This window comes from Trachurus japonicus, chromosome 7 (genome assembly GCF_045865225.1).
Source record: "Trachurus japonicus isolate A0001 chromosome 7, Traja_1.0".
NCBI lineage: Eukaryota > Metazoa > Chordata > Actinopteri > Carangiformes > Carangidae > Trachurus > Trachurus japonicus.
In genome coordinates this window covers 13,196,297-13,223,120 of record NC_140913.1, presented here as the reverse complement: position 1 = coordinate 13,223,120, position 26,824 = coordinate 13,196,297, and the positions used below count along the sequence as shown (strand labels likewise).

General features: G+C 46.5%; 1 protein-coding gene across 3 annotated transcripts; it reads left to right on the top strand.

Annotated features, from left to right (window-relative positions):
• Window positions 1-95: 95 nt before the first annotated feature.
• Window positions 96-26,120, top strand: epha2b (eph receptor A2 b). 3 transcript variants are annotated; one of them, XM_085781356.1, is made up of 17 exons: window positions 96-331; window positions 1,092-1,171; window positions 2,679-3,327; window positions 14,967-15,122; window positions 16,023-16,382; window positions 16,688-16,818; window positions 16,906-17,077; window positions 17,161-17,260; window positions 17,913-17,968; window positions 18,569-18,694; window positions 19,440-19,625; window positions 19,737-19,798; window positions 20,076-20,285; window positions 20,377-20,526; window positions 20,617-20,810; window positions 22,588-22,743; window positions 23,999-26,120. In XM_085781356.1, exons 1-17 carry the CDS (start codon window positions 247-249, stop codon window positions 24,105-24,107), a joined length of 2,982 nt encoding a protein of 993 aa, XP_085637482.1. In that variant the 5' UTR covers window positions 96-246; the 3' UTR covers window positions 24,108-26,120. The 3 variants fall into 3 exon arrangements, with proteins under 3 accessions (XP_085637482.1, XP_085637481.1, XP_085637480.1); XM_085781355.1 differs by having other exon boundaries at window positions 19,440-19,637; XM_085781354.1 differs by having other exon boundaries at window positions 19,440-19,798.
• The last annotated feature ends 704 nt before the right edge of the window (window positions 26,121-26,824 follow it).

Sequence of the window (26,824 nt, the reverse complement as noted above, 5' to 3'; positions counted from 1 at the left end):
CACACACACACACACACACACACACACACACACACACACACACACACACACACACACACACACACACACACACATTCCAGCGGGCGGAGTCGGTGACGCGCTGGGCCGGTTGTGAATGAGCCGCTGAGCGCAGCGCTGAGCCCTCAGAGTCCCGGCCGAGCCCAGCGGAGCGAGAGAGAGGAGAGAGGGAGAGAGAGAGTGTGTGTGAGAGAGTGTGAGAGAGAGAGGGGAAGGAAAGTTTGCCAAATGGATTTCTCCGGCGGATTCAGACCTTTATTATTTTCATATGTCCTCATTAACGGGATACTAATTACATTACAGAGTAAAGAAGGTGAGTGTCTCTTTTTCTTCAATTAATTTGCAAGAATTTTTCCCGTGATAAAACTTTTATTGCGGTGAAGCACGCGGGGCCATGCGGAGGCTCCTGCAGGACTTTAAACCAGGAAACAGTGTGTGAAACCTCCCGTCACAGAGCTGCATAGCTGTCTCCTAGTCGCGTTTCAACAAACAGCTGCAACTGTTGACAGACGTTTCCTATCGAAGTTTTCTCATTTAATAACCAATAGCCTAATCGATAAGAAAGCTAAGGTGGCTGCGCCTGAGCTGCTCACAGCTTCCAACAGCAGCAGGTGAATTCAAGAGAAACTCTGTCCCTGAAACTTTTCAGTCACTGTGTAAAACTTTTTTCCTTCTTATGGAGCAAATCGTTACTTTGACATTATTTGCCAGTTTTATCATTAGATTTGTCCTCCGTGGACAAACGACGTTTTTGAATTGGTGTGAAACACAATCTGAACAAAGTTTAGCCTATAAAATAAATAATGTGAGTAGGCCTAAATCATCTATGTACTGTAAGTAGGCTGAGTAAGTTAATGTGCATATGCATTTTATTCATAAGTCACCATGTGGCAGATGAAAGTGTATAGATTTACAATGAGTTTCAATGCAGAAGTTTGTGTCAAGTTTGATCCAGTTTTGTTTTTTCCATTTTTTTTGGGTCATTTGTGAATATCAAAAATTAATATCATGCTTTTATTTTGATGGATTTTAAGTTTTATTATCAGCTGCTGATCGTTGTTGTGTCTCCACAGAGGTTCTGTTGGACATGAAGGCTACAGGAGGTGAGCTGGGCTGGCTGACATGGCCCCTAGAGCAGGGAGACAAACCTGGGGTGAGTATCCCTCCCTCCCTCCCTCCCTCCCCCCTCTCCTCCAGCTCTTTGCGTCTTCTCTTGGAATTTGCCTTTAGGATAAATCTGCAGTGGAGAAAAAATTCCCGTGGAGACTGTGGATGAGCTGGGATCATATGGTGCAGAATATTTGACCAATATTTGACTGGTGTGGTCGACTGTGGAGCAGGGGGGGGGGGGGGCTGTCCACATGTCAGGACTGGGCAGTGTGAGAGGCTGGTGGTGTCCCGGGTCTGGATGTGAGCAGGAGCGCTAGGATCCCACCAGGAGCATGTCTGGGCTGCAGCAGGGCTCCGGCAGACGAGAGGAGCTGCTCGCTCTGAGCTGGGAATACTTGTGGCTTCTTGTGGTTTCAGGGCTCCAGCTACAGAATTGTATGTTAGAGAGCAATTAAGTTTTTAAAGTTTGCAGCATGTGGTACCTCTTTAGAGGGGGAGGGATTGTAGATGCCGCTAATCAGCCTGAGCTACCTTTTCCCTGCAGTGTCAGTGTCTATAGGCTGCTGTGGTTATCTCTCTGCCTGCCAACGGGAGCCTTGTGTGCCGTCTTCCATATTGCGGTTTCTAAGTAATTGACCAGTCAGGCTCATGCAAATTCACTGTAAACTGCCTCATTTCATGTGCTGATGACTCAAAGGCATGTGCAGATGTGTTGTTCACACACCCAGCTCCTCTCACTGCCCCATAACTCCAGTTTCACTTTTAGCACCAATGAGCATCATGTGTTGTTAAGATGCTTCTTTTCTTTTTTTCAAGGTCTGTTGGAAATGGGTTTTATTGAGCACATTTTCTCATGTAACTACCGACACTTATGACAATTATTATTTTAAGTTTTAAAAGCCCCTTGTAAAAAGCTTCTCCAGCTGTTTAATAGATGCGTTGGTTCTGCTGTTCTACAACAGATTTACATGCAGAGCCACACACTCGGCCAACAAAGCACATTCCTTTAATTAATAGCACAGTGGCTGCATGCACAGAGCAAAACCACAGGCCCCTGGCCCCCTGGCCCCCTGGCCCGGCCCGCCTTGGTGGGGGCCAGTTGCTCCTTAAGAGCCAAGGTTATGTTAAAACATGCTGTCACTTTTTTTTTTTTTTTTAAACAAAATAGTTGTGGCAGCATTTCATATGCGAGTTGCAACAGTGCTTGGGGACCATGCCAGGAGTAACAGCAGCATGTGAACGATAATATCATTTGGTATCTTTGCAATGTGAGAAATGTGTGAGTGGCATCGTTGCACCGTGGGGCTGTAGAAACATGTTGCATTCAAAGTTCATCAAAATATTCATGGGACTATTCAGGAGTGTGTGGGGCCCCCGGTGTCCCCTCTCACACTGTTTTTGTTTCCAGGTTCACATTACAGTGGTTGGAGTTTATGGTCCTGTTTTATTTTTGCCTCCCTCACAGCTCTGGTTGGGCTCCGCATGCTCAGGGGCTCCCCGGGGCCGGTGTTCCTACCTCTAACCTTGTGGGTTTGTGTGGTTTTGTTTAGTGGGAGGTCGTCCAGAGGACTCTGAACGGCTCTCAGTTCTACACCTACTCCGTCTGCAACGTTGGCGAACGCGAGCAGGACAACTGGCTGCGCACCACCTTCATCCAGCGGCGTCCCTCGGCCTCGCGGGTGTTCGTGGAGATCCAGTTCATCGTGCGTGACTGCAACTCCTTCGACGGGGCCTCCCTGACCTGCAAGGAGACCTTCAACCTCTTCACGTCGGAGTCGGACGCAGACGTGGGCACGACCTTCAGGAAGGGTCAGTTTAAGAAAGTGGCCACGATAGCTCCTGACGAGATCACCAGCAAGAACGAGCTGCGCATCAACACTGAGACGCGAGTGGTGGAGAACCTGTCGAGAAAAGGCTTCTACTTGGCCTTTCAGGACATAGGAGCGTGCGTCGCACTTCTCTCTGTAAGGGTCTACTACAAAACCTGTCTGGCCACGGTGAAGAGCCTGGCCTTGTTCCCTGAGACCGTGGCCGGGGGTGAGAACCAGGCTCTCCGGGAAGTGAGCGGCGTGTGCGTGGATAACGCCATCAGCGAGGAGCTTCCTCGCATCTACTGCACCGTGGACGGAGACTGGGTGGTGCCGGTTGGGCAGTGCCAGTGCAAACCAGGCTACGAAGAAGTGGACGACGCATGTCAAGGTAAGACTAAAAAGGTGGTACGGGTCGTAAAGGTCTTTCTGCCAACAGACACTTAACAAGTTCCCATGAAAGAGAGTGCATTTCCTAAAGAGACCATTTGGGGCATCTGTCGCCCTTTACCTTAAGTTTAATACCCACTGGTTGTAAAACAAGGCTGCTGTGTGAATCTGCAGATATTTATCATAGGTGTTATTATGATTGTTCAGTGGAATTCTCCCCTTGGCGAATGCAGCCTCTCTGCGATGGAAGGAATGCCGAGGCCGACTCATGCATGTCCCGGCATCCTCCCTGACCTCCAACAGATACCTGTGAAATTAGGAAACATGAGTTTCAGCCACAAATCTCACATATTCAACTGTGTGGAAAGATTTGTACAGGTACAACCAGCTTCTGCTATAAAATGCTGCTACACCCTGTGTGTCATCAAAAGCCTCAGTTCCTGTCGTTTACATTTTTTTTTTTAATAGCGTTTTATTTTTATCACTGATTGAGAAACCACATACTAAAGAAGATGTTTAATGGACATGTTCTAACACTTCACCTCTCCCCGGACTAGTTCATAAGTTACAGCCTGTTATATCAGGTGATTTCCTGCTCTCTCATTATTGCCCGTCTTCTTATCTGGATCAGGGTGTGTTTCTGCTGCTGCTGCTGCTGCTGCTGCTGCGTCCAAACATACTAACTCAGGCCTTTGACTTTGTAGTTGTGGTTGTAGTAGTGTTTTAAGTCCCTGCAAAGAAGAAGCTTTTATTGTTGTGGGGAGGGCTGTCAGGGTGACTGAAAGTGATGAAAGCAGCCGGGGTGGGGGGGGCTACTGTACTGTGATGGATTAGCATCTTTAAGGCTGGACTGGGGCGAGTGGAGGAGGGGGAGGAGGGAGGAAGCTCCTGAGCCCCACTGACTTTGTTCATCTGAGGCATCACAGGGAGCTGAGGCCCCCTTCGTGTGATCAAGCACTCCGACGACATGTCCCCCCCGACACACACACACCCACCTCCTACTCCTCTGTTTCACTAATTTGCCTAGGCTCAGTTCTGGGCTGGAGTGTGTGACTTTATGTTAACATACAACACACTCAAGCATGTGAGGGCCTGTTGAGATCTGCTCCATGACAGAGCACATAAAGACTCACATCAGCCTCCTCCTCCTCCACTGCCTTTCTTTTGGCATTCACACACACACACACACACACACACACACACACACACACACGACCTGAAACACACTTGCCAGTGTATGAACATCGTGGAACACACACCATGGACTCCAGCTGTAAATCCACATGGAGCCTGGTTTACACTAGATCTGCTCTCCCTCCCTTCTGGCTGGAGACGCGATAAAAGCGATGAAGTTTTCTGTCAATGCATCATTTTTAGCTGCGGGAAAATGCCAGGAGAGATGATTAAGGAGAAAGGCGGAGGAGGAGAAGGAGGAGGAGGCGGAGGAAGGCAGGAAGGAATGAGAGAAAAGTCATAGAAGAGCGAGAGGCTGTGTTTGGTGGAGGGGTGTGATTTCTCTTTTCTTTTTTTTTGGAGAACAGAGAGAGGTGAGGACTGGAATGTAAAGGTAGGAGAACAATGACGAGCTGTGTTTCCCTGCGAGGCCGGAGGAGCCCACCTCCACCTCCTCCACCTCCTCCTCCACCTCCACCTCCCTCACCTCCTCTCCCGCTTGGTTGGTACATTCCTGATCAGTTTGCCGAGGAGGAGCCTCCCTACATTACTCCAGACCTGAGGAATGCCCAGGGGAGGAAGAGCAGCTCCGGGTCAAGCCCTCACATAAAAATGACTAAACAAAGAACCCCCCCCCCCCCCTCCAAAAAAAAAAAGAAGAAGTACGTAGATGAAGTCAAATGAGAGGTCTGACTTGCAGACATAGATGGACGTGAATCACAGGGTTGCAGTGCGGCCTCCAGACACACGGCTCAAAGGGCTTTAAATGGCTTCTCATACAGACACACAGTTAATCACTCTCCCCACTTCTTTCCTGTTCGAAGGGGGAAAACCCACAAAACTTCAATTGTGGTGTTTTTTTTCTTACCCGGGTTAAAAGTTTCCATGTTCACTGATGTGATCACTCAGTTTTAAGGCCCCCTCGGCCCCGCAGGACCTGTTAAAATAGAAATCTGTGACTTTGTCTGGTTTTCGTCTGCGTCGCGTCATCACAGTGGCGTTTTCTGGCTTCAACATCACTCGTCTGTCAAACTGTGTTTTTCCCCTTTAAACTGCCCATTGAGGTATCTGTAGGTGGCGTGTGGCGCTGCCTCGTGCTAACTACAGGGTCCTCCTCCTTCTTCTTCTTCTTTTACCTCTGGACAAACAAACTTAAAGATAAAACACTTCCTGCTCCGTGGAGACGAGACCTACCGGAGCGTTTAGAATCTAAAAGCTTTTATAGAGCAGCTGTAAATCATATCAAGGCCTGAGGCCGAGCACAGAACAGGGCTTTGTTTTTTATCGGAGCATAACAGGCCACCATAAAGGTGAATTATTTTGACTCTCAAAACACACAAGTATCTACTGTAAATGACCTCGATCCATGTTAGACAGATGGAGGGTGGTTTTAGTTTATTAATTACTTTATTGTTTGTACTTTATCAGCTCATGAGGCATGAAAACTTTGTTTTTATTTTTTAGATTCTGATGAAATGGATAAAATACGTCTTTCAGCACTTGTGCAGAACTTAATTTATAATATGTGTATTTTTTACAATTTGGGTCCAGCCAAACCATCTCAGTGTCAGTGTTGGCTGATAAGAACTGATGTGAAGACTTTTTCTTGTTTTTTGTTGGTCCACTAGAGAAAAATACAGATAGTGCTCAGTTCATTCACGTTATGGTTTATAAAGGTTTGCTCCACAATGCACAACATGGTTGGACTGACGGAAGCTTGTGAAAAAAAAGAGTGCAATTATTCATTACAGTCTCTTAGAGACTAGATGCGTAGTACAGTATATGTATATGTATAGATGAGCGAAGCAGCATAAAATAGTACAAGTACCTCAGAATTACTCAGAAGTACTGTTCTAGAGTGAATGTAATTATGGTTGCCAATAAACAAAGGATGTCAGAAAGTGAGGCTTTTAATTTTCCTCTTGAGAAAACAAACTTTCTTTTTTTTAAATGTGGAGAAAAAAATCTGAACTTTTTTGTAATTAAGTGGTTTAAAACGTCTTTAACCCCAACAGCAGCAGCAGCAGCGGTGTTGTGTGTTTCCACTTGTGACTCACTGTTGACACTGACACACTTTTCCTCCGTTGCCTATCACGCCCTTCCTTACCCATAATCCTCTGTGGCACAATAGAATGGCATACCGTGTGTCGCCCCACAAAGGAGTGCGGGCTGCCCCGGCTGGTCCTCGGGATTGTGTTTAACCGTCAGGGTCCACACCTTGTCAGCCTCAACAAACAGGCCTTAATCCCACATCAGGTTCCCACAGAGCTGGACACGTACAGCGAGGCTCGATGTGGAGGATCTGGGATGTTTTGGAGAAAATGGTGGAACAACTGTCCACTGAGTTCCAGTAAAGTTATTATTCCTTTCGCCAACGAGGTTCCAGTAAACCGTTCTCCGTCTCACCCCTCCTTCCTCCCTCTCTCCCTCCCTCCTTCCCCCTCTCGGCCCGTGTCTCCCCGCTCATCCACAGCTGATGTAACAAACAGTTGGTGACTAAGTTGTAGTTGTGTGACTGTGCGTCGCGGTGAGTGATTTGTATGGGTAGTAATTGACTTGGGTGTGTTTGTGCTTTTCAAGCGAACTAACTACTGGTTCTGCTGCTGCCTCCCCGTCCCTGAAGACTCCCTCTGCTTCAGCCTAAATGTTCTGCCTGTTGTCTTTCTGTTTATTTGATACTTTCTTATCTCAACACATAATTCCCATGACCATCTCAAAGCTCTTAATGCAATTTACTCAAGAGACGCTCTTATTGCGCAAGATCTCCCAAGTACAACAAACAGACAGACAAACAAAAAGTTCCTCCTTCATGTGTTGTGTTCACGTTGTTGCAGAAATCACAGACCCACTGTTATTTTTGGCTGCAGTCGTTTCTTTCCTTTTTTTTGTGCAGGTCATGAATATGACACAGATTAGAGTTTAAACATCCCGTTTCACACGGCCCTGATGGAGCTATTTAGACTGTATACGGTCCTGATAAATACATCTCAGCGCAGTCGACTCAGCAAGATAAATACAAGGCAGAATGTGAACAATGCAGACAATCAGCAGAGCGACAGACATGGTGGTAAATGTATAAACATGAAGTGCAACGTCACAGTTTCCCAGATCGTTGTCGTCTTGAATATAAACTGTTCCTGTGTCTTTGAAACTGCTCGATGTACCACTACCTGCTTCGTAATAATCACCACAGACCTTGTGCAATTGCAGCTTATCTGAGTATAGACAGAAATGCACACGTAGCACCACACCTCGGGATCGCTGGGATTTGATTTAGTTGGCTTACAGTGGATTTCACATAATGGAATCATCTCTCTCCTGCCGGATAATCCCCACAATGAAATTTTCAGCTCCACTGAGCGCCTTCGGCTCACGGCCTCCAATGCCTCTGTCTCAGAAATGTAAAGAATAAAAACACAGACTACACTGTGCATTTAGACGCACAGGCTGGATACAGTCTCTCTGCTTCCTCCTCTGCCCTGCAAAGCCACCGTGATTACTTTGAGTTGGTGGATTCCTCAGATCTCGTGCCAAGGTAACGTCTGCCCAGCAGGCACACCACTAGTGGGGAGTTGGTTGGATAATGGGGAGGGGTGTGTGTGTGTGTGTGTGTGTGTGTGTGTGTGTGTGTGTGTGTGTGTGTGTGTGACTCTGAAGACACTTTCAAGTGGTATCATGCACTGTCTTGCCGCGTCACGTCTTAGAGAACGCTGGCAATTACTGCAGAGAAGATGACAGGAAATGTTGCAAAGGAGGAGATCCACTGTCCCCGGTAGCGCTTTGACGTGCATCAGAGCTAATCGACTGTTGTGGCTTAATAAGTGTGATTGGTGTGAGGGCTCGGTGCTTGTTGATATGTTAATGTTGGATCCACTTCACAATGACAATAATGACCTTCTGTTTACCACATTAACTTGATTGACAAGATTATTACAGTGAGAAAGATATGATGACATCTTTTCATCTTTTTAGACTCGCCACTAAATTAATTTAAAGCTTTTATTGCTTTTATTATAGTTTTTTTTGGTTCTTAATGACACAGAATCTCACATGGCATGGTCACAGACTGTGAAGCTGAAGCTCAGAGTGAGCTGCTCCAACATTGCTATCTTGGCAGTGTCTGACTCCGCCCCCTAACCTCCAGCTCATCCAAACACATAGAAGAAGGTCCCAGGTTGAGCTGAGAGTCAAAGTGCATACGTTCACCCACATGTCACTCAAAAGAGTTCGAGGAGTCTATGGAGAGTGAGCAGTTATAGCGTCAAAGAAATAACATTTTACAGCTAGAATGAAACTCTCCTTTTTAGACTCAGCAGAGATGATGAAAAAAATTGAAAGCTCCCTGACTAGCTTCATGGCTAACGTGCTGCTAAAGTTTTCCTGACTGTCCTGGAGTTTGTGCTGGAACCACAAAGTGATGAGTAACAGGGTCGGGGGGTGGGGGGTCACATTTGTGCAGAGCTGTGAGTTTGAACGTATTTAACTGATTTAGACCCTTAGTTTCTGCCATTAGTGAAATAACTGAGGCTCAGCAGTTCTGGCTGTTCAGCAAATGTGTGGTGGAAGTCGGGACATATTTCCTCTCTGTGACATTCCTGAGCCTGGAGTGTGTGTGTGTGTGTGTGTGTGTGTGTGTGTGTGTGTGTGTGCATGTGTGCGTGTTTGGTGGTGGTTGGGGGGAGGGGGGGGGTCCAGAGCAGTGAAGCACATTGTATTGTCCTGCTGGTGTGTGAGGTCAGCACTATCCTTCCACCTCCTCTCACCCCTCTCCCCCAGCACAACATAACACAGCACCCACTCCACTCCACCAAACCCCCCCCCCCCCGCTAACAGGACGAGGCCGCAGCGGAAACCGGAGGTCATCTAATCCCCCGGTGACTCTCCGACCCGTTGGCTTAGGGCTTTCCATTGTGGCCCGGCACTGGGCCGCCTCGCTCAGCCACTTTCCATTTTGTCCCCCATGCCTGATAAGTCGCTAGCGTTTATCGGTGCATTTGGTCGTTTTTTGGCCCCTCCCACTAAAACCAGGAAGTGGATCCTCGGCCCTCAGTGTGTGTGTGTGTGTGTGTGTGTGTGTGTGTGTGTGTGTGTGTGTGCGGCCTGTTGGCTCAGTGTGGTGTAGTAAAGCAGTGTTGTATTTGCCACCTGGTCGTCTGGGTCTGAGCAGCGTCAGGAGGAAACGTGGCCAAACGGCAGCGGCTGTGACCTTCACGCTCACGTTCAGTTCCTCCACCTCAACCCAACCTCCCCTGGTGTTACCCCCCCCCCCCCATGTCTTTTGGTTGTTGTGCAGGAGTTGTTGTTGTTGTGTCTACTTTTTTCATGTGTTGCAGAGTCCTGCCGCAACACCCGGTGTCCAAGAGAGAATTGGTGGACAGAGAGTGAGAGGTGGTGTGTGTGTGTGTGTGTGTATGTGTGTGTGTGTGTGTGTGTGGGGGGGGGGGGGTCAGGGAATTTATTGTGTTTGTTAACAGCCCCAGATGAAAGCCAGAGTGCAATTGTAAAACAGATGTAATGCCCTTACAGCTGCTGCAGCGCTCAGCTAATCCTCCTGACTAATGTCCCCCCCTCCCCTCCCACATGCACACACTTTCATCAGCCCCTACACCTTTACTGCCCCCTGCTCCTCCCCTTCTTTACCTCAGTGACCCCTGGCTCATGTTACCTCCTCACCTCCCCCATCAGAGACCCCCATTGTTCCACGAACCTCCGTCCCCCAAAATGCTAATGACATGTTGTCACCGTGCATACAAACAAAATGACATGACATATTGCAATTATGGGTCGGACCAACTCGGGAATGAAAGAGAGGGGGTTGGAGGTTGCAGGGTGGGGTCGGGGAGTGGGGTGGGGGTGGGGGGGGCAGGAGACAAAGAAAGGACTCAGTTGCCTCCAGATGTTTGTGGAGCTTCTCTGATAAAGATCAAGACTTTGTATTTATTTCTTAAAGATTTATTTTTCCAAGATGTTTTTTTGTCCTCTGGCCATACTTCTGTATTTAACCTCCTTCCTCATGAGACGAGCCACAGGCTGCTGCTGCTGCAACTCTTCCTCCCGCTCCTCCTCCTCCTCACTGCGAGCATGTGTTTGTTTTACTTGGCCACGGACTCCCTGTAAGCCATGCACAGTTTAACTCACAACTGCCCTGAGGCAGACATGACCTCTCAGTCTTTAAGGAGCCCAGCGCCGGACTCCATTTGCCCCCCCCACCACTCACCTCCTCACCCCTTCCCTCCACGTCCTGAGGCTGATTTCTGCTGTCAAGCCACCATGTTCCCCATTCATCCATCTATCCCACCGTACATTCATCACTGTCGCCATCTCATCCATCTTAACTAACTCCGGCCGACAAAACCCAGGGTGGTGGTGGTCGGGGAGGAGGCCCCCCCCGGGCACTTGAGCCAGCCATTCAGGGGGGGGCTCCCCGAATGTACCAGGCCTGTGCACCCACTCTCAATAAACAAACACAGAGCCACTCAAGGTGCACCGGGGCCTCTCACATGACAAACAGGAGGGAAAAAGTGGCTGCTCGAAGTTTGTCAGATGTTTCAACTTAGAAGAGGCTGAGAGACGTTTGTTTATGAGAGGGAAAGCATTCATCGCCGGACCCCTCCACACCCCCCTCCCCATCCACCCTCCCTTTTAGTGCTGCGTTCATGTTGGGTCAACACGTTTTGGCTTCCTCTGCAGTTATTATTCTGTCTCAGGACTCTGGTCGTCTCAGCGCTAGCCTCTTCTCCTGGTCACGCTCCCCCTGTGTTTCCCTGCTTTGATTGGCTGCTCGAGGAAGGAAGGCTGCGTCAGCCTCGCGCTTCCTGCTTCCTGTTGTGTCCAGCAACAATCCGACAACACCAGCAGCCCCCTCCGCCATCCTCCACCTCCACCGTCTCCATGGAACCAGGAAGTTTTCCTTTCTCTGGTCTCTGCTTTGTCGAAGAATCCTCTCTTTAAATCCCTCGGCAGCAGAAACTCGTCACATGTCGCACAAACACAAACCCGTTCACATTCATGATGGAGGAACGAAGGCGCTCTGCTGCTACGGGCCTCCTGTTGGGTGGTGTGCGCTGGAATGCATCTTGATTATAGAGGCAGCTTTACAGTATAAGGCCATCATCTCCGCAGGCCTGACCACGATGCATTGCAGCCAGCACTGTAGCACCAAAAAGAGGCTAGTCCTGCTCTATTCAGTTGCCATGTGGCATCTCGGCTATTCCCATCTGCAATGCTTCTGTGTGTGTGTGTGTGTGTGTTTTCTCTTTCAGCACTTGAATGGCATGGCATTCTCCCTGCCTGCTGGTCAGTGGTGAATAGCAATGTTAATGGGTTAGCTGGGAGCCTTTTTAGTGAGGACTGGGAGGAGAGAAGGAGGGGAGGAAGGAATTTGGGGATTACGAGGAGGAGAGGTAGGGGTACGAATCAGGGTTTGAGGCAGCAGCTGTTCCCCCCTCTCAATGGAGGAGTTCACCGCCGCCTGTCTCCTTTCTCTCTCCCCTCTTTTCTCCAGCCCTCAGCAGGATACAGTATTCCTGTCTTTCTTTCTTTCTTTCTTTTTTCTCGGACCTTCTGTTCCTCCTCTCCTCTCCTGCGTTAATGAGTAGCAGTGGTTGTTAGTGCAACAGCTGTGACAGAGAGGAGACGTTCTCTAGTCTAGAGCAACACGTGAACCTATTAGACAAACTTACAGATTCCTCTCGTGCTGAGTTTGTTTCTTTCCGTCATTGTCGTCACACTCTTCACTTAATACACACTGAAACCGAATGAGACCAAACCACAAAGACCAGAAAGAGGGGAAAAAAAAGTGAACTTCATGGTCAATCAAGTAAATCCCCTTGATATGACTGAAATGGAGTGGGAGACGTGCACGCTTTCTGCCGTGTGTGTGTGCGTGTGTGTGTGTGGTCACTTTCAGCTTCCAACATGAACTTCATTCAGCGAGAAGCAGCCGCAGAGTGAGACACGATCTTTGAGTGGCCCTGATTTTATCTCTCAGCAGGAATCTCACATTAGAACTGGTGTTTGCTTTTTGACTTAATGCCTCTGGTCACTTCATGCTTCACGTCCTCTGTTTGATCTTCACATCTTCACTTGACATTCTTTCTCTTTCTTGTCTTCGTCCTTTGGCCTCATTGGTGTCGTCAACATCGTACGACACCTGTCAGGAGCTATTTAAGTACCGTGAGCAAATGACTTGGTTGGACCTCATCTACAGAGTCTGTTTATTTGTGGTGGAATAACATTGGAAAATGCTAAACATGAAGACAAAAGACATATAATACAATATGAAAAGAGCATTGAAAAGAACAATAAAATACAAAATATACTATATATATGCATAATTTACAATTGGTCATGACACAAACAGTACAAAGATATTTAAGTGTCATTCAATATTTATTCAGAAGGGACAAAACTCTTAGCGTACCAAGAGGTGCAGCAATATACAGAGGGTCTGAGGGAAGAAGAACAAGAGGGCCGTTTACAATATTTAAGACCTGGGACGGAAGTCTGAAACTGTCGATGTCTTCTACATCCAGTAGATCAGCAGAGATTTATGATCATGTGCAGTAAATGTTACCAAACCACACAGTGAGTGCACGGTTGTGCGCCGATAAAAATGACATACAATCTGACAGTTTGAGGTAAATTCCTTCAATCTGCCCTCAAAGCGGCCTTACGTCTCGGTGGAGCAGATTCAATAAGGTGCTGGAAACATTCCTCAGAGGTTTTTGGCCCATATTAGCATGAGAGCATCACACAGCTGCTGCAGATTTATCTACTACACATCCATGATGTGAATCTCCTGTTTCACCGACGGTCACAGCTCAATTTGACTGAGATGTGGTGACTGCGGGAGGAGTCCAGTGAACTCATCATCGTCTTGTTCAAGAAACCACTTTGAGATGATCTGAGCTTTGTGACATGGTTCATTATCAATCAGCAACAGTGCTCGGGGAGGCTGTGGTGTTTAAATTTTGTTTATTTATTTATTTGGTTCATTTCGGGCATGTCAATTAGTCATCATCATCACACATCATCTCAATCCAATTAATACAATACACATGACCGAAAGGGAAAGCGGGAGAAGCAAAAGCTTGATGATCAGCTGGTGCTAAAGGGTCCAAACTAGCAGCCTGACCTGTTGATACAAGGCCATGCTTTCATGGTGTTTAGGCCAAATTCTGACCCGACCATCCAATGTCACAGCAGAAATCAGGACTCATCAGATCAGGCATCGTTTTTCCCCTTTTCTGTCGTCCTGTGTTGCTGGTGTGGATCATCCGCTTCAAGGCTCCACGTGTCATGGGTCAGAGATGCTCTTCTGCACGTTGTAACAAGTTGTTATTTGAGTTCCTGTTGCCTTTCTCTCAGCTCCAACCGGTCTGACTGTTCTCTGACCTCTGGCACCAACATGTGTGTGTGTCTAAATCGACTCTGAAGAGGGACATGAACAGGTGACGGGCAGTGGACATAATCCCCTCCTCTGATGTCAGATTTACCCGTGTGTCGGTGGCTGTGCTTTGCATACATGTATGTGTATTTTGTGCATACATGTGGCTGTGGGTGCATGTGTGCAGTGCATACATGAGTGAGCGTGTGTATGGGTGTGTGTGTGTGTGTGCGAACGTGTGATGGTGTGAGGACATGAGCAGCAGCAGCAGCCGTTGGAATGCATGAGTTAAAGAGGGTTGGGGGGGGGGGGAGTCATCTCATGTCTCATGTTCACTCTCCCTTATGGCGCGCTCTCTCACAAATTTCACACTGTATTAAGTTCATATTTCACCATCGCTACACACAGCTGGATCCTCTACCTGCATTTGTTTTTTTCTGCTCCGAGTTGGACGTGTGAAATTAGGTGTCATCTTATCTCGGCGATACAGTTTCAGGAGGCTGCAAAAGAAATAACAGAAAGGAGCGTTGAGTGCAAACGGATGCGCTGCACAAAGACGCTTGGCTTCAAAACTCTGTGCTTTTCTTGCCTTTTTATTTCTCTCGTCTCGCAGCATTGAATGCTGACTTACTGTTGTGGAATGTGGGATGACTGGTTGTGTTTGTTGAGAGAGCCAGCGAGTTGAGACAGTAGGACAGCGACAGCACAGGGGGGATGTTGTTGAAAAAGTAAAAAAGTAGGAGTGCTGGCCAGGCAGGGAGTCTGAGCTTTTGTTTCAGGGCTTGGCTCATGTGAGAAACATTTTCGCTTCAGTTGCTTCAGTGAGGACAATCAACACTGTGCAGAACATCAGCTCCCATATCCCTATCACTGGTCCAGATCTGACCTTCGGCCTTGACATAATAACATGTCCACTCACCCTTGCGGCCTTGCACACAAAGGTGAAAAGTTCAGAGCGTCGCTGATCTCAGAGAGACCTGAGCGATGCGGAGGAACTGGCTACATCTTAAACGACGTTGCCTGAAGTCACTGTTGTCCCCGTTCACCTGCTCATGCAAATGTGTTTTCTGTGTTTGCAGAATGTCAGCCCGGCTTCTTCAAAGCTGCAGCGTCCGGTGACAAGTGTGCGCCGTGCCCTGACAACACCCAGATGCTCGACTCCGGAAGTTTGGTTTGCCCCTGCAAGGACGGCTTCTACAGGGCCCCAACCGACCCCGCAACTGGACCCTGTTCAGGTAATTGAGGAGAAAACTCAAATAACAAGAAGGCAACAAATAACAATTGTTGATGTCAGACCTGAGTTTGTTCCTGCTACAATTTCAGTGTGTTGTGTTTGATTCCTGCAGGGACTAAATGTTCTTATCTTGTTGCATCAGTTTTCTCTTTAGTGACTGGTTTAATGCACTGTATGTTTTCACACAGCATTGATTACTGACTCTACAGCTACAAATGTGGGGGGAGTTCATTTTGAAATGAATGTGTGGTGAAGCATTTTGATTGTAAAACTGTTATTATAATTCAACTGCCAGAGTTTAAACCCCTTGTTATGAATGATCAGTTTTGTGTGAGGACCTGAGAATTCATTTTTAATGCAGATTTTTTGACGATCTTTAAGACTCTATCATATGAACCTTTTACTTCCCATTTATAATGTCCTGGGTCCGACAGCTCATCTCTCACCTGTAAGAACAGAAGCACTGCCATTTTAATCTAGTTTATCATTTACCTACATCCAAACGATTTCTAAATTTGGTAGATATGTAATTAAAGGGTAATCTCTTTGGCCAGTTGGTGTCATTCCTGAATATTTACTTTCCACCGAGAAATGGTGATAGCTGGTTTAAGTGTTAACTGTTCCTCTGTGATGAAATAAATATCTGCAGTGCAGTTTTAACATGTTTTTAAAGAGCCAAGATACCTGCTGTGAACTGTAAGGATGATAGGGGATTTACATTTTATTCATGTGTAAACAAAAGTAGAATTCACTTCACTAAGCAACGTGAAAAGCTGTAGTATTGAAACTATTATCATATCAGATCATGTGTCCGTCTATATGGCGCCGACCTTGGAGATACAGGACTTTCCTGAATCACGACCATCATCTGATGTCCTAATCTGTGGTCTGTGTTCCTCAGGCCTCCCCTCTGCCCCGCGGGACCTCGTGGCCACCACCACTCAGCTCTCTGCAGGGAAACTCCTCCTCTCTTGGAGTCCGCCCGAAGACACCGGAGGTCGCGATGACATCACCTACAGCATCGAGTGCCAGCGCTGCGACGGAAGCGCGTGCCAGCCCTGTGGAGAGAAAATCCGCTACGACCCGTCCGGCGCGGGTCTGACCGACACCAAGGTGACGCTGAGCGAGCTGGACGCTCACCTCAACTACACCTTCACCGTGGAGGCTCACAGCGGTGTGTCGGTGTTCGCCAGTCAGGCGGCGCCGCGGGCTGCCAGACCGCCATCCACCAGCGCTCTGACGACATCTCTGCACTACACAGGTGAGCGGAGCAGATAGGAGGCGGGCGGCGCGATGCGATGCTATCTGTGGTGCAGTAATGAGAGATGGTATCAGGTGGTGGCAGCTCTGCAAGTCGAATCTTGCTGCTGAGAACTTTTTTCACATCAGAGATAGGCAAGGCAAGGCAAGGCATCTTTATTTATACAGCGCATTTCATACCAAGGCAACTCAATGTGCTTTACATAAAGAAAAAACATTAAAAAAAGAAGCATAAGACAGAATAAAAACAAACAAAACACTGAAAACAGAGTTAGATACTGACGTGTTCACTCCCTCTGTCCTCAGACCCCCCCAAGATTACCGCCATGCGACTGGTTGACCGGAGCTCCACCAGCTTGTCTCTTTCCTGGGATGTCTCCCCCCGACCACGGGCCCAACACCGGCCCACCCGCTACGAGCTGATCTACCGCAAGAAGGTATGTCCCTCTTCTTTACTTCAAGTTTTCACATTCAGCACCGTGCGAGTTTTAAGGCGTTTCCAAAACTTCCAACGTGTCTCCCAGGACGATAACCTGGACGTGACGACCTACATCGTGCTCAAACTGGAGAAGAACTCGGTGCAGATCAACGATCTGGCTCCTGGAACGGCCTACCTGTTCAGGGTGCAGGCCCTCGGCAGCGACGGCAGCCCCGGGGGCTCCAGCGTGGAGGAACAGTATGAGACTTCTTCTGAAGGTACAGAGACAAAACCCACTGTAGGAGAAGAAAGTTTCTGTGGCTCTGGGATCTCTCTGATGTGTTGCCTCTGCTGTTTCCAGGGCGTCTCATTCAAAACAACACAGTACCCATCCTCGCCGTAGCGGTTGGAGGAGTGGCCGTGTTGTTCATAGTCCTCATGGTCCTGTTTCTACGCAGACGGTCAGTAACTGCCCCCCCCTCCCGTCCTGTTAATCAGTTATAATACACCCTCCTTCACCAGCTTCCTCTCTCATTCTTCTGCCCTTCCTTTGTGGGGCCTCCACATGGCCTTTGCATTCACTCTGTCCTCACCTCTCTCTTTCTCTCTTCCTTTAGCCATCTCTCTCTTTCTCTTTATCTGGATCTGTGTCCCAGCACTCACGGGGGAAAGAACTTGCGTTGAATGCACCTTGTCATTGCTCAATGGTTATATTCTACTGAGTGTTGGGGCCTTTGAAAGGAAATTGGTCCAGAGTGGTACATTGTTGGTGATAAGAGGCGCTTAGTTCTTTCTGTACCAGGCTGCGGGCACTTTGTAAAGGTGACCTGGGCCTGTACCGCGGTCGACCGCGGCTCGTCTGTCCACCTCCCTCCCTCCCGCCGGCTTGTCTGTCTTTCAGTCTTTAAATCAGCTTGGCAAACACAGTCTATCGTCAGGCTTTATCAAAGGGCCGCTTCTCTCTGAATAGACGCATTGCACCAGTGTCGGGCCCTTTTGAAAGCCTTAGAACGACTAAAAAAATGGTTACAAAGGTTGCTATGTGCTATTGATATTAATGCAGGCAGATGATTTGGAGGAATAAAAGTGGAATAAAATGTTTGTTTTTTTCAGGAAAAGAAACTCTCACACCAGACAAGGACCAGAGGACACTTACTTCTCCAGCCCAGGTAGGAAAAGATGTCTCAAATCTGTTTCTTTTGATTCACTTTATTTATTTGTTAACGCTCTACTAGAGATGAAATGGTTTTGGTAAAATCACTGTTTACATTACCATTTAAATTTTAAACGGTGGTTGATTTTTGTGGTTGCTGCAACTAGCATTAAAATAAATAAAACAATCTCATAGACGCACTCACAGAAAGTTCCAAGGCACAAGACCTTCATGACTGTCCCTGTCTAAGGTTAACTTTGATTTCCTCAGTTTCTTAACTTTTTCTTCCACTGAAGTTGGCATGCTAACTGGCCCCAGACCAGCAGCTGCCCGAGAGTGTTGTCATGTTCACTGTGGAGTCTGTACCTCATGTATTGTAAATGCAGTGGTGCTTATGCTCCATGTGGTCCTGATAATAAACCACAAACTTGCACAGAGCCTCTTCCAATGCAAACAAAAAGTGCTGTTAATTGTTTAATTGTGGTTCATTTTTTCAGCACATTTTACAACACCACAATCAGATTTATGTGGAATTTTGGTCACATAAATGTGATACAAAATTTTTATATTGTTTAATTTCTGCACGCAACAATCTTGTTTTTGTTTTCCCTCACAGAGCAACTGAAGCCTCTGAAGACCTATGTCGACCCCCACACATACGAGGACCCCAACGTAGCTGTCCTGAAGTTTGCCACTGAAATCCACCCGAGCCACATAACCAAACAGAAAGTCATTGGAGCTGGTGAGTGACGACGCTGCTGAGGGGCTTAACACCGACATGTTGAAAGATTTCTCCAATCCCCGAGTTCTGCTGTTTATATTGAGCCTTTTCCACAGCTTAAGGAGCTGACTGACAGCGGTTACTTCAGCGAGATTAACATCTAACTGGAGTTCTCACACGACAAGTTGAGACATTTTTGTTGTGTGGCAACTCTTGGCGGCGTTGATCCGTGTGTTTTGGCTCAAGTTGACATGAATAATTACACAAAACAAAGTGTTGCAGAATCTGTGTTTTGGACAGATATCACTGCAGCTTCCTGGGCCCTGCCCAGATCTTTCATACACGATACATACGTCTATCCGAGCGCGACCACCTTTGCCCTTTGAACCTACAGTCTTTTTTCAGCGTTCACCCTCCTCCCCTATTCCCATGACCGTGCCCCCCCCCCCCACACACACACACACACACACACACATACACTCCCCTTCCTCCTTTCTCCTCATGTGACAGCTGATTCCCATGCTCTCACACCACAGGCCGTCCACCAATTATACAGCATAGGCTCTGTCTCTCAACACCCAGCTTCAACACACCTCTGTGAGACAGCCCCAGGCGAAACCTCCCTGTTCTCACTCAGCTGTACAGCAAACGCCCGCAGCTGGAAACCTGAGACGACAAATCAAACACATTCACCTCAGATCCCTTTTCGTAAATCACTCATTCATGACTTAAAAAACAAAACAAAATTGTTGTTGTTCTCCTGCAGGGGAGTTTGGCGAGGTGTACCGGGGGATTCTGAGGGTGCCGGGTAGGAAAGAGGTGGCAGTCGCCATCAAGACGCTGAAGCCGGGCTACACGGAGAAGCAGAGACAGGATTTTCTTAGCGAAGCCTCCATCATGGGCCAGTTTTCCCACCAGAACATCATTCGTCTAGAGGGGGTGGTCACCAAATGTAAGGATTTCTGTGAGTTTTGCTGCTTTTTTTTTCACCCTTTTACATCACTTTTCAACCTTCTTTTGGTCAAGTTTGAGTCGGTATTGAGTTATTTTTGTGTGTTTGCAGTTAAACATGCCATGATCGTGACCGAGTACATGGAGAACGGAGCACTGGACAGGTACCTGAGGGTAAGTCCACCACACACAGATGGTCTCCTTCTGGATCGCGATCTTTTTGGTTTTATTACGAAGCTTTAATCTTTGAAAAAAGGAGGATCCTGCACACCGCCTCCTGCTTAGTACCACAGTTTATTAGATAACTGACATTTCAGTCACAAAAAGGAGGAGGAGTATGATACTCTGATGAAAGTCTCTCCTTTTTTCAAAGATTGAAGTGACACTCACCTATGCACCTGCAACAGAAGACAGATGGATGTGTGAATATTATTATGTTTTCTCCTGTCAGGACCACGATGGTGAGTTTTCCTCCTTCCAGCTGGTGGGCATGCTCCGCGGCATCGCTGCAGGTATGAAGTACCTCTCTGACATGAGTTATGTCCACCGTGATCTGGCTGCTCGCAACATCCTTGTCAACAACACCCTGGAGTGTAAAGTGTCGGACTTCGGCCTGTCCCGGGTGCTGGAGGACGACCCTGAGGGGACATACACCACAAGTGTGAGTAGATATGAAACTCAGCACAGTGGTGTCAATAAGTTTTTTCGAGTCGTCTTTCTGTTTTCTAACTTGAAGTATTTCTCTCGAACAGGGAGGAAAGATCCCAATCCGCTGGACCGCTCCAGAAGCAATAGCCTACAGAAAGTTCACCTCAGCCAGTGACGTGTGGAGCTTTGGTATCGTCATGTGGGAGGTCATGGCGTTCGGCGAGAGGCCTTACTGGGACATGAGCAACCACGAGGTGAGTCTGAGCTTTGACATTGAGATCGGCGTGTGAGAGAGTTTTTGTGAGACTCTAATCTAATTTGGCCGCCCGGTGAACCACCTGCAGGTGATGAAGGCCATCAATGAGGCGTTCAGGTTGCCGGCTCCCATGGACTGCCCCTCGGCCGTGTACCAGCTGATGCTGCAGTGCTGGCTGCAGGATCGCTCCAAGAGGCCACGTTTCGGAGACATCGTCAGCCTGTTGGACAAACTGCTGCGGAGCCCTGAATCCTTGAAGACCATCGCAGACTTCGACCCACGGTAAGAATCATCTACCAACCAGATTAAAGGGTTTGGTTTGTGTCACTGCCACCACCTCCGTTCCTGTTCTTGAGGTCACAACGTTTGAAATATGATTGATATACATTCAGGTTTTTGTTTCATTTCTCCTTCTGTCCTCTGTTGAAGTTTCTCTTCTTCTTATAAAACCCCTTAATAAGCAACTGCAGACATGTGAATGGAATTTTTCTTCTATGTGTAACGGAGGTCCGCGGGTGTGCCACAGTCTAAGGAGAAGTGACAGGTTGTGGCGGTAGCGGTACTGGAATTAAACTCACTCACCCATAAAAAAGATGTGCTAACCAATTTGTCAAACGGTTGTTAACCTCTTGGCGAAGCGGTTAGCATCGTCGCCTCCGGTGCGGGAGGTTGCGGGATCGATCCTCGCTCAGGGCAAGTCCGAACCAAACAACATCGGTCACATAAACAAAAAAAAAGAAGCAGCAGTGATTTTAATTTGCTTTATAATAAATATAATTTAACTCCAGTCAGACTGAGGTCACCTCAGATTTCACTGTTGTTTTTGAAACATGTTAAGAAACATGAGTCAGGACGGCCTAAAGACTTGACTTGAAAATTCTTGTGCAAAAAAACCAAAATGAAATCAGGCAGTGTCAACAGGTCGTGATTCACCACACAAATGAGTCATCAAATTAAATTTCAGCAGATATATTTGTGCCTGTACATCCATACATTTATATGGAATAAAGAGTCAGGCTTCAGGTGAGTGAGTCTAAATTCATCAGTTGCACAAAGCACAGTGGACAGTGGTGCAGTGACTCGGCTCCACTTGCCTTCAGGAGAAAATGAATTGACTCGAATTCAACTTCACGTAAATTGACAGATTATGATCCATGTTTTCCTCTCTCTGTCTGGGTTGTCGGGTGCTACTGCTTGGGGCATGTGTCAGTGATTGTTACTATGGCAACATGGCATCAGGCCTGACTGGGGGTGAGGTGTCCAATATTTTAAGCTTAAAATGAGTCAGTCGTTCTTTTTGTGAAATGCTATGACTCACATCAGACTGATCTGAACAAAAGTAATGCAGACCAACAAACAGACAGATCTGAAACCTGGACTGGTTTTATTTGACATGAGACTTGATTCTTTGTATCCAGTGACTCCAAACTTATCCTGAACAGCTCTCGAGTTACTTTAGACTTAACATGGACCATCTCTGAGATTATTGAAACAGCTTTTCTGCCTAATCAAAGTTGTTTATTGAGCCATCGCCTGGACTTGTCTGGACAGACTTGAGACCTGACCTGGACTTTCATTGGCAGACTTGAGGCCGGACCTAGATTTGATTTACAGACTTGAGACCTGACCTGGTTTTGAACAGACCTGAGAGCAGCTCTGGTTGGGGGAGTGCAGGGTGTGTAGTCTATCTGGGGTGGTTCTGGGGGAGCTTTGTAAAGGTCTCCTTAAACCACTAAAAGCACATAATGACACCTTGGCTGCCAGGCTAATGAAAGAAATGTGTGTGCTGTCCTGCAGGAACACTAAAGCTCCTTTGTATGGCACTGTATGCATGAATGCATATCTCTCCTTTTGTGAGGCAGCATTAAAGCCAGAACCTGTGAGAAAGGACAAAAGGCAGCAGAGCTCACATCTTAATCGGTTCTTGCCCCGACTGCTCCGACTGGTTTTTATCACCATCTTGTTTCCTGCGTCGTAATTACAGTCCTCAGTCATCTGCCTTTGTTGTGGGAAAGCCTGTTGACGATTATCATTTGGGTCTACTTTTCTCTGCCCGTAGCGTATCCATCCGCCTGCCCAGCACCAGTGGCTCGGACGGCTCCCCCTTCAGGTCGGTCTCCGAGTGGCTCGAGTCCATCAAGATGAGCCAGTACAGCGAGAACTTCGCCTGCGCTGGAATCGTCACCATGGACCAGGTCCTGCAGATGAAGAACGAGTGAGTAGATCTGTTTCCCTCAGGAGCTTGGGAAGTGTGGAGGAACATAAGCCTGTGAATTAATGCTCGACTCAAAACCAACATATTTAAGTGTCTTTCCCCCCCAAGCATAAGTCTTTTATGAACTTCCTCCTCCTCCTTGTTGTCGTTTACATATTTGTTTTCCTAAATATGTTGCTGTTTAGCAGCCAAGCAGAAGTTTGTGCACAATATAATCTGTAACCTCAGCTACAACTTGAGAAATGTTTGAGATGGAAAAAGTCATGGAGGGAGGGAGGGAGGAAGAAGGAGTGGGCTCATTTGTGGTAGCCTGGTGGTGGTGGCTTGTGGTCGCCGCAGTCCTTATTCTTCTTTCCTCTCCATTCTTTCTCTCATCCCACCCTTCACACACACACACACACACACACACTTTAGCTTGAGCCCTGAAAACCACCAGTTCTGCCTGTTTAGCCCGTTGGCTGCTTCTTCCACATTACAGGAGGAAGAGGGAGGAAGAGGAGAAGAGCTAGAGGAGATTAAGTGGCTGATGTAGATGGATGAAAGCTGAAGTCATGTGGTCGGCACGTTTGTACTTGTAGAAAGATTGAGGAGGTGTGTGTCCGTCCCAGCCTGAGCTTGTCACAGGAGATTTTAGGACAATTTAATCTGGACTTTGGAGACAAACGGCTCAGAGAAGCCCGTGACAAAACGGGCCAATGAGGGTCAGAGCTCTCCCTCTTCCTCTCTCTTGCCCCCATCCCCATATCATGAGGTCGACAGTAAAACAGACGATGAACCCTTTTGAAGTGCTCGTCGTCTTGGATGGTGTGATTTCATGGCCCCATGTTTCCATCTGGTAGCACTCTGGGAAAACCAGCAGTTATTTACAGCCCACCCTCTGCTCGCCAGACAAGTGATTCATGGTCAACAGGGAGAATCCTCGTTAAGTAATTAAGGCTGTAATTAAAGCTGCTTTGACTCAGGGGCTGCTGCAGCTTCTGCAGGTTTGCATGGTGTGCAAACCCTCCTCCACCCCCTCCCCCCCCCAGTATTATCCTTTTAATGGTGAGGATAAATTGAGACCTTGGCAGACGCCCCACCGGGCTGAACCGGTCCAGAGATCTGTTTGGCGACTGGCGTTTCATCTAACGGGATGAGTCCTGATTGCTTCAAGAGCCGGAGAGGCAGGAAGGACGTGCGTGAAAAGTGTTGGAATGCGTCCAAAGCTCCTCTTATACTCATGTGTCTCATGTAAACATGTCTCTCTCTCTTCCAGGGACATTAAGAACATCGGGGTGAGGCTCCCAGGCCATTTGAAAAGAATCGCCTACAGCATCTTGGGTTTGAAGGACCAGACGAGCACTCTGAGTGTGTTTGCTGTGTGACCCCGACGGTGATGATCGCGGAGGGAATTAAAATCGGGCACTGAAGCGGGCTGCCCTTTGAACTCTGAACTGAGCTGGAGCGACACTGCAGGGACGCCGCTTGATCGGCAGAACCAAGAGGAACGTCTCGCCATCCTCTGGGGCCAATCAGACTGACTTACTGTACATTTGTTTGTTTTTTTTGTTTTTTTTTTTAGTTCAACTTATCCACAAGGGAATGGAATAAATATACAACAATAGATGTATCAGTTAGACTCTGTATATTTAGATATCTATTTTTATTACTCACGTCTTCTGTACAGATTCAATTCTTCACTCTTGCATTTATTTTGATTTTTTTTTTTCATAATTTAACATTCCGGCGTCATAAACATCAACAAAAGAGCCCGTTCGTTCTGGGAAAAGCTTCAACGGCGTAACTGCATCCTAAGTCATACAAACAGGGGATAGGAAAGAGGGACTGAGCCCTTTTTGTGGTTGGTGCTGATGTCACGCCGTCTCCCTTTAATTGGCACTTTTGTCCACTTCCTGTCAAAGCAGCGAGGACAGAGCGTCGAGACGGCGGGGCTGAGAACAGAGCTTGAGCTGGCCCACGGTGTTGCTCAGGTGTGCGAACACAGACTGACCTGGTGTTACTCTTGGCTGAGATTAAGCTATAATCATATACGTGGTGTCAGAACATATATGAGGTACTCTTTGTGTACAGACTTTTTTTTTCTTTATTTGTGTTTGTGCGATAACCAAAAAATATTGAGGATTTTTTTATATAATGTAGCACTTGGATCAAGAATCATGTGATCTTGGTTTGTCTCTCACAAAGTCAACTGAACTCAAACAGATGGTATCACACAGTCAGAAATCACTTAAAAGCCAATTACATCACTTTCACAGTGCAGTTCATCTTGTTTGTAGCGTGCCGGTAATGAAGTACGTCAGAGGATCAGGGATAACAGTGAGGAGGAAATAAAAAAATATTAAATATCAAGACAAAAGTAAGAATATTAGGAAAATTAAAAAAAACACAGAACCAAAAATGAGAACTTTATTCTCATAATATTTTTGAAAATGTTCCTGTAAAATTACAACTTTCTCCATGAATCAATTTAATACAACTGGAAACAAACAATTTCTCATTCAGAAATATTCTGACTTTATTCTCGACATTTCAGATTTTTTTCCATCATTGTTTCTCTAATACTCTGTCGTAATGAACAGGGAGATGGTAAATTAATGTTATACATATGCCCTTCCTCCAAAAAAATAAATAAATAAAAAGAGTTCCTGATGATGGTTTTTGTTGTGGTTGAAATGATTTCATACTTCATAATAGTTTGGTTTTCTGCATTTTCAACATCTTGTTTCGTTCTGTAGAAGCCATACAGAAACCCATCACTGTCAACGGGATTAAACTGTAAATTTTGATTTAAAAAAAGGTCTATATATATATGATATATATATATAAAGCTTGTTCTTGACATGTAAAGACATTTTGAAAAGTGCCTCTTACCCACTTCTCTTAATTGATGACTGCAAATCATTGTGTTACTGATGTGCACCTTCCTTTACTTGAATTTTTACTGTGTTTTCAAAATGTAACTCTGATTGGATTGTAGCTGATAGCTCCATCTTTGGAAAAGGGATTTTGTTTTTACTCTGGTTTACTTTATGATTTCACTGTGTTGCCATATTAAGAAACGGATTATTTGCTTTAAGTTTAACATCACGTCTCTACTTCTCTGCCTTTCCAAACATGTTAAGATTTCCTTCATCAAAGAGCAAATGCCTTCCCTTTTGCCTGTTGTTTTATACTGTATTTAATAGTCTATTTATTTTTTACTTTAATTTATTTATCCTGATAAACACTGAGCTGGGATTATAAAACTGAAGGTTGCTCTTCTCATTCTTGATAATAATGAAACAAAAAAAGCTCTAATGTCCTTCTCTTATTTCTGAATTATTCAAACCTGAGATTGTCTTCATTTGCATTTGTGGAGCAATAAAGTCTTAAATTAATGTCTGTTTGTTTTTTTGCTGAGTCTGTGTGTGTGATTGATAGTTGAACACAGCACAGGAATGTTTCTGTTTGTTTTAGATGGTGCCAGGATGTTTATACTTCCACCTGGAAATCCTCATAATGCTGCTGGATGCTTTAATTCCACAGTAGGAGCCTGTATCACACAGACACACAGACACACACACACACACACACAGTATACCACTGTCAGCATCTACAGTAGTTATTATATACAGTACTTATTAGATTAATATTCCCAAATCAACTCAGATATTAAATTACGGCATAAAAGTAAACTTGAAAATGTCTGATTCAGCTCTGACATTTTTATTTATTAAACAAAAGTCACACTCTGATCTTTTTCCTTGGGAAATAACCTCCAGCGTCACATCAGACGTTCTTCTCCCATGAACCCGTGAAGTCAATAAGTCAATTTTTATTTATAAAGCGCTAATCCACAACAGAACTTCTGTATCTCAAGGCAATTTTCAAATAGAGTAAGTCCAGACCTTCTCTTCATTACAGTATTTACAGAGACCCACTGATTCCCACCAAGAGCAGCTCTTGGCTACAGTGGCAGGAAAAAGGCGTCTTTTCCACATGAGTCCTACTGGGATTCACATGGCCACCTGGTTTCATTTAATTAAGATTGGATGACGCACCCTTACTGTATCAAGTTTAGAAATTGTTTTCTTGAGGTTTG